This window comes from Aptenodytes forsteri, unplaced genomic scaffold (genome assembly GCF_000699145.1).
Source record: "Aptenodytes forsteri isolate BGI_AS27 unplaced genomic scaffold, ASM69914v1 Scaffold434, whole genome shotgun sequence".
Taxonomy (NCBI): domain Eukaryota; kingdom Metazoa; phylum Chordata; class Aves; order Sphenisciformes; family Spheniscidae; genus Aptenodytes; species Aptenodytes forsteri.
The window spans coordinates 841,759-854,063 of NW_008795183.1; the positions used below are offsets into that span (position 1 = coordinate 841,759).

A 12,305-nucleotide genomic window follows, 5' to 3' on the forward strand; every position below is an offset into this window, starting at 1 on the left:
TTCCTTTTTTCCCGGTATTGTAGGGCAGGATGGCTTCGGTCGAAAGGGAGACGCTGTCCCAAGATGAACTCCGGAAAAGGCTCTATCAGACTTTTAAGAACCGAGGTGTCCTGGACACACTTAAGGTGTGTTTTATTTTCAGCAGGTGCTACCCATGATTCGCTGTACTACTTAACATTGGAAGCAGTGAAAGTCATGCTGAATAAAGGTGTTTCCCACTCTCCCCAGCTGTATTATTTTTGCCACAGCCTAATTCGTATTCAGCTTTTATTTGCCAGAAACGAGGTTCTTCCTAAACTGAAGTGTTTTTCATTGTGGATTAGTTTCAGAGTCTTTTTCAGGAAGGTTAAAGGCTTGTATCGGGTCTTTGAAAATTTCCATACTTGAGAAAGAAGTCAAGCAGAGAAGAGAGGAATACATGAGAATACAGATTTGGGAAGGACCTCTTAGGTGGCAGAGTCAATTTGTTACCTGTTATAAGTAAACATGCTATGTGAATTCTCCTCCTGAAATATTCCAGTTCTGTTTTAAAACTATTTGAGCTGTTTTCTCCTTGTCTGCTCATTGAGGAGAACGTCTTAGAATCTGGTTGTGTTCAAGAGTGAAATGTTGTTCTGATTTGTAGTCTGGGTTTATTTATGGTTGCTCTGGCCTTTTTTCTTGTGCTGAAAGTATCCTTCAGTTTAAGTAGCTCTTGCTTCTTTTGATGAATTTATAGGCAGCAGTCATATCTTTTCTTCAGCATTCTGTTCTACGATGCTAAGCAAGTCAAGGTGCAGGAATCTCATTGCTGGTTATCCCAGCAGTCCTCTGCATCACTTTGAAGTCTTTCCCCCTTTTTTTAAAGGAAGTAGATCATGATTGTTGTGAGCTTTCCAGACAAAGTTTAGAATGGTATTAATTCTTCCCTGTTTTTGTGGGGAAAGTCTCTGGAAGGCTGCATGTATCTTTTTGAGGCATGTTACATTTGTAGTGCTAGTCACTGTTTGATTGACACATCCACATCTTGCTTTTTCCAAACGCTAAATCCCTTGTGTTGTAGCAGAAATTCGTGTCAGACCTTAAATGCTGAAATGTTGTATTGCATGCAGTTTCAGTTTTGCTAGCCTTTAAACATTATCTGATTGTATTTTTTTATGATATCTTGATCTTTTGTATACTTCTATACACATCTTTATGTCACCAGCATATTTTTTTAGCTTCTGCTCTTTATGTCAAATTCATTACAGTTAAAAAAAAAAAATCAACATCCATATTTTAAGAATACCACTGATAACCTTATGGCCAAGAATTCCCTCTTCAGGAAAACTTGTTTCTCCCTTAGTGACTTCCATACCAAGCTTGCCGTACTTGAACCATTTCTTGCCTTGTTGACTTAAACTAATAGTCTGTCAGGTGGCATGCTATTTAATTCCATTTTCCTGCTTTTCTTTTCCTTGTCTGGAAGATTATACATCTTACTAAAGATTTTGTAGCTTTTCTGACCTGAAGAATTAATACAGTTGGGTTTTTAATGGATTCCTGCAAACACTGTTACATCTGCCAATGAGAATACTCTCAACTTTCTTGTGGTCTTATCTGACTGTCTCTGCTGTTAAGAGGCAGGGTGGATCTGGAGCTACAGCTGTGCTGAATGGCCAACATATAACAACCAATTTCTGCCTTCCTTTCCCACAGTAGGGACAGGGATTTAGCGCTGTGTTTTCCACCTGCACTTTGTCACGAGATGTATAAGAGGTTGCTGGTCTTGGTTGTTTTTGAGACAACCTCATCTCTGTCAAAGTTGGTTGAAACTGGACAAGTTCAGAAATTAGTACAGAAAACAATTTTTTTCAGTTGTCTTAATTTCTCTCTATTGTCTAATTTCTGTAGAAAGCCATGCTAAAATATCAGACTAGTTGATGATCTAGCTTTGTTAAGTTTTGGTAAGCATTTAGTATTTCATCCCATTTTTGGTAACACACTGTTTCTTTAATAACTTTGTCACTGTTGCATGCCTGCTGTTGAAAGCTTAAAACACTATTTCTATCGTGATCTTTTAGTACGCTATAAACAATTTGTATAATTATATAATGAAAATTGTTATTTCTTCCTTTTACAGGAAGGAGGCTTTCTGATTTTAGGTTACTTTTTTCCTCTATTGTAACTCATAGAATGCAAATAAATAATAAAAAATGCAATTTAATTATTATTAGTGCCTGTAGGCTTTTTTGATTACTACCGTTTTGCTTCCCTACAAAATAATTGATGTTAAAGACATTTTATTTCCTGTTTATTTTCCCATCTGCTTTTGTGATTGCATTGGCAGCTTCTTGATATGAGACTCTGAAGAGGACTAGTGAGTTTTCCAAGTACACCTGAAATTGAGGCCACATCAGGCAGGCTTTATTTAAGCCAGAGAGAAGGAGAACAGGAAAGCAGTGATCTAAAAATGAAGCTGGGGGTACTGGGGTGTAGTTTATGTGAGTTCTTGACTGAGAACAATACTTCTTTTCAGTCCTACATTTGATACATCTTGAGGGAAAGTCAAAGATCACTGTAGCCACTGTTAGAGTGTTTTGAAGAAAGGCACGGTGTCCCAAGCACTCTTCTAAATTTTGCCAAAGTTAGTCTGCCCATTTCTGTTATGTATGTTGTAATAGAATGTGTACAAGTAAAATGAGACTCCCCGTGAATTTTGAAAAATAAAAACTGTCATTGAATAACGTGTAAACTGAGAATATAATGTCTTTTCTGTGTCAGACACAGCTCCGAAACCAGCTAATCCATGAACTAATGCACCCAATTTTAAATGGAGAACTTCAGCCGCAGGCTGTTCCAAATGATGACAGTTCACTTTTGATCACAGCTTCCAACAGTTTGGTGGCAGATCATCTACAGAGATGTGGCTATGAGTATTCACTTTCTGTTTTCTTTCCAGAAAGTGGATTAGAGAAGAAGAAGGTAAGCTCAGTAATTTACCTGTTTGAAGACTTCTAGGAGCTTTGCTTTCTGGGGGGTGTTACGTTCTAACAGAATTGAAAAAATCCCCTTTTGTGATAGTGAAATACAAATACAGTTTCTGATCATCTCCATAAAAGACTTCTCATATTCAAGGCCATTTTCATGAATACTTTAAACTGGCAATAAGCTAATGATGCTGGGGAAGACATAGCACAAGCCTCTTAACCTCATACTTGCTTCACCCACAGCCGCAGTCTGGCCTGACCATTTGTGAGGCTGTGTGGCAGACCACTTGGGGAAGTGATCCTGATTAAAGCTAGCCTCTTGTTTGGCCAGTCAATTCCCTGGAAGTGTGGTTCATGGTCAGTTTAAGCTGTTCTAACTACAAACTGTAGCTGAAAAGGGCAGTCCTTGCCCTCTCTTTGTTTCTCCTCTATGAGTATGTGATAGGGTGAAGTTGTTTCTAACTGAAAATTAATTTTTTTGACTTGGTGAGTAGTTAGTTGTCATTTGGGTTAATGAGCTCATCTGATTTGTGTGATAAATCAAGAAAAGAGGCAAGGAAAGTAGCAAGAGCATGTATCCAGGATGGGGAGGAATCAAAATTATCTCTTTTCACAGCTTCAGTTGGTCATAACACTACACACTGGCTGCCGTATATCTTAGGTAATGGAGATAAGTAAATGTAGTAGTAGAACAGTAGGCCTCTGAAAATGGTTTTACAAGGCAATAAACAGATCTTTCTTGAATGGAAAACATTCTACAACTGTAAAACAGTGCCTATTACATATTTGAAATGTCTTTAAAGTAGTTAACCTTTTCGAATTTACCTTTTTTTTTCCCCCAAAGCTGTGGACTATGCAAGATCTTCTTCAATTAATGAGGATCAATCCAAAATCCAGTCTTTACAAATCACTGGTAAAGTTATTTTGATTTTGAAAATAAGCTTAAATTACAGTTGTGATGAAATAGACTGGCTAAAACATCTTTTATTTCTTACAGACTTCAGGAACTCGGAAGGAAAATAAAGGTACAAGATGTTTATACATGATGCAGACAAGGATTATTGTGTCAGCTTCATTTTTATTAAGATGCGAGCAATAGAAATTCGAATTTCTTGAGTGTATGTTGATATGGAATAATGGATTCAGTAAGATTTTGAAACTTGCAGTATTTCAGGATGATGAATATTATGTTTCAGGATTATCCAACTCCAGTTTGTGGTATGGATTAAGTGTTAACATTCACCTACAAAATAAATCACTTGAATATTAGAAATAGGAAAAAAATCTGTAATCAGGTATTAAATATAATGCTGTTTGGAAGCTTTTAACGCTAACTTTGTTAAGCTTAGATTTTGGTTTGTGTTTATAACGGACTGTATTAGCTTGCATAATGTACTTCAAAAACTAGTTAAAGATTTAATTGACTTTCCATTGTTTTATATAAGAAATAATTCTTACGTCTCCATGATGAAACCTAGCTATATTGTATAGCCGAAAGTAGCTTGATCTTCAGAAACCCCTATTGCCTAATGACCTCATAATTAAAGTAGTAATAATCTGCTCTCTCAAATGACCTTGGAAGTCAAAGAGACAAAGAGAAATGGATGAAAGGAAAAGTTGCAAAAGGACAGTTTTTGCAGAATGAGATGGACTGGAATATGCTTATAATAAAAATCTTAATAGTTTACTAGTATTGATTTTTACTTAAATATTTGGTTCTGTCCGTAAATCGAATAGGTTTTCTTGTACAGTGAAAACGACTTTGTTAATTACAGGCTCAAAAATTCAGTTTTGGTATGAAATCAGAACTAACTAATATATTGGATCTTGACAGGTTTTCTTACGCAGATTTTAATCGGACTTACAGAGCATCATCTAAGTAAGGAAACTCATGACGCAGAAACTCAGACAACCTCAGTGCCTCCTTACAGAGAATCTCTTGGTAAGTGCAACCTCTGCAAGCAAGTCTGCCCAAATATTTTCATATTGGTAAATGGTATGGATTAATAAAGTATATGAATGGTATTCATTCATCACTTACTCAAATGCAGCCTGAAGTAATAATAAGTAAAGGTCATACCTATCACTAGTACATTGGTTTTCTAAACTTTCTTAAAATAAGGCAAAAGTCCTGTTACAATTTTTTGTTTTATCACTCAGATGTTTTCTTAGGCATTTAGCTAAGAGCTGTAACATCTTAGATGGACTGTAAATGTTACGTGCTGAAATATGTTCTGGAAAATGTAATTGTAAATGCATGCCTTGCTTCTCTTTGTATGATAGTTTTTCAGTGAAAGTTAGCCATAGATTGGGAGTTCTTGAATTATAATATGCATGCTATTAGTAATACGAACCCTCGAAAAGTTGCATGCAAAAGAAAATTCTTGTCCATCCATGAAAAGAGGATGAATGACTATGTAATACCACAAATAGTGCCTAAACAGCTAAGCGCCTCCTCCTAAGAGGAGTGTGGCATAGAGCTGATAAATGGCATTTCTGTGCTGCCTCTGCTGTTGTACCACACAGGTCTTTCTATGGCAGTGCTACTCAGGTAAACTAAGGAACTTCCTACAGAGAGACAGGTTCCTACAGGAACTTTGGTAGGATAACTGTGGTGACTGTTTTTAAATTATGATGGATATGTTGCTCTTTTTATAGCTGAGAAGCTTCAGCTGATTGATGAACAGTTTGCAGACTCTTATCCCCAGCATCAGAAATATGAATCTTTAGAAGTAAAACTTCATGAATATAGAAAAGAAATAGAGAAGCAGCTTCAAGCAGAAATGTGTCAAAAGGTATAACTCTGGTCATTGAATTTGAGGGAGACATTTGTTAATTTTGACTTTGCATGTTACAAACTTTTAATACTTAAGGTAAATTGAAAGAAAAGATGTAATAGTGAGTTACAACAAACATAAAAAGCTAAGTTAATCCAATATCAATTGTTAATTTGATGATATAGCATGTGTATATTTTCCATTCCCCTTTTTTGTTAAATGTGCATAGAATGTTAAGCTTCTTATTCTAATATTAATTTGTAACACAACTCTCTCTTATTTTGACTGTCTTAATTTGGTAAATTTTATTTGCTCTTTTATTATTTTTTTTAATGGAGAAATGTTTACTCTGCTTAGTCATACTATTCATTTTCCTTCCTAGTTAAGATTTTGAAGCTTGAATTTCAATATAATGCATAGCAACCAAGAGGCATGAATTGCTGCTGTGTAGCTTGACAGACAGTTAATTTTTAATACTGATGACAATTTGCATATTATTTCAAAACATTACACAGAAACACTAAAATCATAACAGACAATATTATGAATGATTTCTAGGTTGTGTTTTTCTTCCTATAATTGAAGACAGCTCTTTAAAAGACTTTTCCTTCATTTTGGGAATAAAATCAGGATTTTTGTTTGGTCACATAATCCGTTGATAATCCTTATGTCTGAAAAACGGAGCAGAGAGAATATACTGCGGTTCATTTAAATATGGGTTTTTTTTCCCCATAAATTTCTGTCAAGATCAACAGTTTATTTGGATAGAAAAATTTAAATTAACTGTAGTTCATTTCAATATGTTTTTTTCCATGAATTTCTGTCAAGATCAATAGTTTGTTTGGATATAAAAATGATGATCTGATAATCAGTTAGAATTCTTAGACACACTTTTAAAGGCAGTCATCTGCGTAGAAACTGTTTGAGGAAATCAGTTTAGTCATATTTATTCAGCTAGACAAGTAGAAGGACAGAGGGTTAAAACTGCCAATGTGTTTTACCTTCATTTTTGATTTAGTCTTCATTCCCCAACAGGCACTGTCTTTTTAGTAAAACATGTTAATTTGTGTATTGTTAAGTTTGTCTCAGTTTAAGCAAAGCAGTTGCAACAAAGGAGATTGGAATCTTAACAGATATGAATCACTTCTAAATTCAATTAACTTCACATGGATTCCTTAGGAATGTGGCGTGAATTACTGTAAGACATTTCCAGTCCAATTTATGTATGTACAAGTAATGCTGTACTGTCTCACCATTTCTTTTTAATTTTTCACAAAATTTATGCCCACAGACCTGAATTCCTTGATCAGACATTCCTACTGTGCTTTTCCCGTCTCTTTAACCTCCTTGTTTTCTCCAGTCTCATAATTTTTCTGTCACTCTTTTTATTCTTTTGCTCATTTTTTCTCTTTTTTTTTTCTTGTATGCTTGCTTTCCATTTTCTTCCAAATTTTTATTGTAATTCTTTATAACCCCGTTTGTTCTTGCATATTTTGCATTTCACACGTTGTATGGAGGCATGTTCCCTACGATTCTTCTGTGCAGTTGCAAGATGCATACTTTCCTGTTTGTATGCATTTACTTTTTTTTCAGTTGTGCTAAGAAGTCTGTGAGTCAGGACTTCTGTTTCGGTAACCCTCTGTATGTGGAGATGCATGTTCTGCATTTTTTTTACGTTTGGCACTTTTTTTGTGTCCAGATGAATTTCTCTTGTTCCTGAGTGATTCAGGATGGCTCTGTCTGTGCCGTTTCTTGCATCACCAGTCAAAACTGGCTCTTTGGGAAAGAGGCAAGAACAGAGACCGTGTCAGGGGAGGAATTCAAGAGTGTGGCCGTTCCTTAATTGCAAGCAGACTGTCACCCTGCAGTGTGTTTTTCTTCATAAGCCTCTGTTTTGCTCTTGTCTAAAGCTATTAGTTTTGTATAAGATCTGCTTTGGGATGCCAGATAAATGCATGAAAACTATGTGAGACGTGCAAGTACTATGTGCTGCTAAGATACTTTTATCACAGTAATTTAATTTCATCGAACTATCATATATTTCCGAACAGGAATTTCTAAGTGAAATTTAGAATTGTCTGAGGAGGGTTTGTCTTTGTCAATTTGAAGATGGCCCTACTTAACCCTCTCTTCCTCCTTTATGTAAAAGCTGGAACATTTTAAAGAAGTTGAAATAGCAAAGATTAAAATGGAGGAGAAAGTGCAGACCCAGAAAGAAATATCTGAGCTACGTCATGAGTTAGAGAGGACACATCAAGCAAAGTCTGAAGCCTTGATTTCTCGTGAGAAGAATGCTATTGAGAGGCTTCAAAAACAGCAAGAGGTAAAGTTCCAAATATTTTTTTTTTTTCTTAATCTAGTACAAAATGATTCAGTGAGCTGATTAAACTGTTCTTTTATCTTTGGGAGATTTACCTTCAGATCTTACTTGGCTTATTAATGAAAACTTTGAATTTACTTTTGTTCTCATGAATAGGGGAATGCGTTTAGCAACCGCAAGAATGAGTATAGGTAAATATCTAAGTAGAGCTGGCTGGAAAAGGAACTGTTCTGCAAGCTAGGATTTGAAGGATTTAAATGTAATAAATACTTTTTAATCTGTTTTAATAGCTTTGCTGAATTCAGGTCACTGAGATTTTTTTTAACAGAAAGTTGATATGACTTTTTACTTTTCTGTTTCCAGAACATAGCTTTTAGTTATAGTGTAAGTTCTTTCAATTGCTAAGAAGGACTCTAAACTAAATGGAATATATAGTCTGTATGGTACGGATATGCCATTTCTGTATGTCTTTACTTGTTGAATATTATTAATAGCCACTGTCTTTACTATAAGCTAACATCTTGCTTTGTTTCTTTGAACACTTTTTTTGTTGATGAATTACTCCTTTGGGCTGTTAACTCTTGGTGTTTTGCCAGAGTAGCAGCAGTTACTGCAGCACAAAATAATTTGTACATAGTTCTAAATTGCTTCTTCCAATCTCTATTACCTTTCAGTTTTTGGAAGAATAGTTTGCTTGCTGTTCTGTTGCCTGTTTGCCTAGCCACCCCCATGCTTTCTGCAGTAGACCTTCCTATCCAAATAATTTAGTCATCCACAAATGCTAACCACCTTTCTGCTCTGGTGTGGTGGGGTTTTTTTTGTTGTGGTGGGGGAGGTTTTTGTTAGGGTTTTTTTTTGTTTGGTTTGTTTTGTTTTTCCCTCCCTGAGACCACATGATGTTGGTTAACAAAGCAATCATACAGGTCTCTACTATTGACCTCCTTCCAATCTGAAAATTAAACATTTTATCACTACTCTGTGAAATTGTTTCATGGTTATGTCCTTAGAAGCTTACAAGAAAACCATCTATTTTATGCTATTAATTTTCTTCTCTGGGCAAGAAATTAATTCAGTAATTTAAAAAAAAAAAGGATGACTAGATCAGCATATCCGTCAAGCATTATGTATGGATATTTGGTTGCTCATGTCAGCTTCGGCACTCACTGAAAAGTATATGCCTCATTTACCTGGGGACTCTTTTAACAGAAACCAGCAGCTCTGCTGAGCTGAAGTATATTTGCATTAAAGGTAGAAGGTCGTTTAACCCTTTACTAAGATAGCTTTATGACCAGGAAATATAGCTTGACAAACTGCTCTATTTTTTGTACCGGGAACAGCAGCTAAGTCTTTCAGCACCACCAAGTGCACGACTTGCAAACTTGATATGAGCATCCACAGGGCAAAATAATGTTTTTTTTTCTTCTTAGGCACATATTATTTCTTTGGAGAGAAATAATGCCTCGTGTGCTTAAGAACAAGAGAATCCATTTTTTTATTAATAAGATATGTGACTTTGGTATTAGCATGTTCGTCACTTGGAGGATTCCTTTTACAGTTTGTTTGCTTTCTATAAGTTAAACTGCAAAAACTGAAAGATTGCTGGTTGACTCAGTTTCAGTTTTAAATCATGTTTTATCAGGGGCTTTTGGCATTTTTTTTTTCAGTTTTGTTTTTATGAAGAACCTACAAAACTTGTTTATTAAAAAAAATCAGATGTTTGAATGTGTTTATTCTGTAATTTAAAACAATTTTTCCTGTTACTTAAGTTTTAATCAGTTTTCTTAAAAGAAAAGTGTTTACAGGTAGCCAGTAGTGACTTCATCTAAAACATTTTTACTCAGAGTAAGAGGAGAAGGGGAATAAAAAAAATAATTTCTGGATATTATTTCAAATTATGGCTACATAAATAATTTTTATTGGAGTAAGACCAATTACTGAAGAACATCCTTGAAAGTTTGAACGTGTTAAATAGTAGATACTGTATAAAGTGTGAAGTAAAACTAGAGATAATATTTTGTGATTCAGATAGAAGCAAAGGAAGTATACGCTCAGAGACAAAGTCTACTGAAAGATATTGAAGTCATAAGGACCAGAGAGGCGGAACTGAAGCAAAGAATTGAGGCATTTGAAGTGTAAGTTGCTGAAGGGCATATACAATGCTAAATGAAGTTGTTGTCGTCCTTTTTCTGGAAAGCGTGTTTCAAGTTGTTGCTGCTTCTATGATGTTGAAATAGATTATATGTCCCATAAGTTGTGTTTTGCATTTTGAGCAGTATTGTATACTGTCTCTATTAGCAGGGATACCCCATACAAAAAGAAGTTTTGGGTTTTTTGTATTGCTCCTCATCCAACCAAAACAGTGCAGCATCACTTTGGAGGCAAGGAACCAGATGTTTGCTTTGAAATGCTTAAATTTAAAAAACCCCACAAAACCAAACCAAACCAAAAACCAAACAATACTGTATATAAACCTAACACTCATAAGGCATGTATATGATATTTTGCTGCTTTAGTCCTGTTTTTGGTTTGGTTTTTTTAACTTGTCCTTAGTAAGATCAGTTTTCTTTGGTTACATAAAAAAATAACTAAACCATTTTTGGCCAGGTTCTCAATACCACTTAATGTCATTACTTTGACATCTGCTTTTTATAGCAGAATGAGTATCCCGCTAACAAAAACATGTTAGTTTGGGTTTTTTTAACAAGCCAGCAGAGGGTGCTGATAGAGTAGCATGCTCAGCACTATCTCTCTGAAGGCTTTCTGGTGTGGGAAACGGAGCTAGGCTTAACCCGGGATAGCCGCGTAATTGATTGGTACTGGATTTTAAATAGGGCAATTTAGTTTGTGTCACAGCTCCTTGTTCTTAATGAATTACAATGACAGATTCTGATCATAATTTTAAATTGCTACAGTGTTCCAAGCAAGCACATTACCCTTTGATGTCTCTAAATGTCATTTTAAGAAAACCCCCAAAACTAAAGTTTTGGCTTTATAACTGGTCATTGTATATTTATGGATATTTCAGCACTCAGAAACTTCAGGAAGAGAAAAATAAAGCTATTGATGATGCACTTCGACGTCGGGAGGTTGCTGTGAAGAACATAGAGGAGACATATGACCAAAAGCTTGAGACAGAACTCTTAAAGTAAATTTTTCTTTTGTTTCTAATAGGGCACATACTACTTCCTATGAAAACAGAATAATAAATTCTATAGGATTTCTTTTGAAAAGTGTAACAAAGCAAGGACTCTGAAAATGTGCACTCATGTTTTTGTTCTAATCAGCTTGAATTCTTTACATTATTGCTTAGGTCTTTGCTAGTGAGACAAACTGTTCTGTCAGGTTCAGAAAAAGCTTGCTATAGAAAGTAATTATCTTTTGATTGTAGGTTATATTATTGTTGTTGTTTTAATTCTGTGTTGTTATCTGGGAAAGCGATGTGACATTAGTTGTATGTTTAGACAAGAGGATGTGAAGCAGTATTAGTGACTTCCTTTGACCACAATTAAAAGAACTGACCATTTTACAAACACAGAAAAGGCATGGAGGGGAAATTAGCATTAAACAGATGTTGTAGGTTTCTTGGAAAAAGTGTCAGAGGCACACTAGCCCATTGTGCAGAGAGATTGGCTCTTACCTTAACCCCTTCCCGTTTTTGGAGAGGGATTCTTTGTTATGGATCGCCCTCTCTTATTGACTATCATCTGCTTGAACATGGTTTCAAAGAATTTGCTTAGAAATGCTCTTTGAAAGCGAAAGACGCAATCTGCGACTGCTTTTGAGGTGTTGCAGTGTGTATATCCTAACTTTGCTGTTGTACTTTCTTGGAGTGCTTTGGTCACTTGAAGGGTTACTTGATGCTTCAACGCAGGCAGGTGCTGCTGGCATGTTATTACTCAGGTATTTGATGGCATGAACCAGTCTTCCAGTTAGGCAGTTAAACCAAATGACTGGTGTATCATTACTTTTTATTTCAAGCCAGTGAACAATAAGTATTATCTGTGTTAGTGTGTCTTTATTTAAATTACAGAGGAAAGATGTAAAGAGTAGGTTTTGATAAGAATGATGCCTCAGCTGAAACTGAGTAGATTTGAAGGTTTTTTCAGAGAACAGTGAAATGCAACTAATTGACCCACCTTGGTATCTTATTTTACCTAGTCCATAACGGCAACTTACAAATAATGCTTCTAAAGTGCTTTTGGTTCATGAGGAGAAACAAATTATTTTAAGGATCAACATACGTATTTTAGATATGCTGCA

At 35.4% G+C, this 12,305-nt stretch overlaps 1 protein-coding gene across 1 annotated transcript in view; it reads left to right on the plus strand.

Moving 5' to 3' along the window:
- The first annotated feature begins 8 nt into the window (after nt 1-8).
- The window catches only part of OFD1 (OFD1, centriole and centriolar satellite protein), a 34,246-nt gene continuing 21,949 nt past the window's right edge, over nt 9-12,305 (plus strand). The window contains exons 1-9 of the mRNA XM_009278539.1: nt 9-125; nt 2,743-2,943; nt 3,793-3,861; nt 3,946-3,973; nt 4,783-4,890; nt 5,607-5,743; nt 7,875-8,048; nt 10,071-10,177; nt 11,071-11,190. Of these exons, the coding sequence (XP_009276814.2) occupies nt 30-125; nt 2,743-2,943; nt 3,793-3,861; nt 3,946-3,973; nt 4,783-4,890; nt 5,607-5,743; nt 7,875-8,048; nt 10,071-10,177; nt 11,071-11,190 (1,040 nt within the window). The 5' untranslated portion in view covers nt 9-29. The remainder of the gene's footprint in view (nt 126-2,742; nt 2,944-3,792; nt 3,862-3,945; nt 3,974-4,782; nt 4,891-5,606; nt 5,744-7,874; nt 8,049-10,070; nt 10,178-11,070; nt 11,191-12,305) is intronic.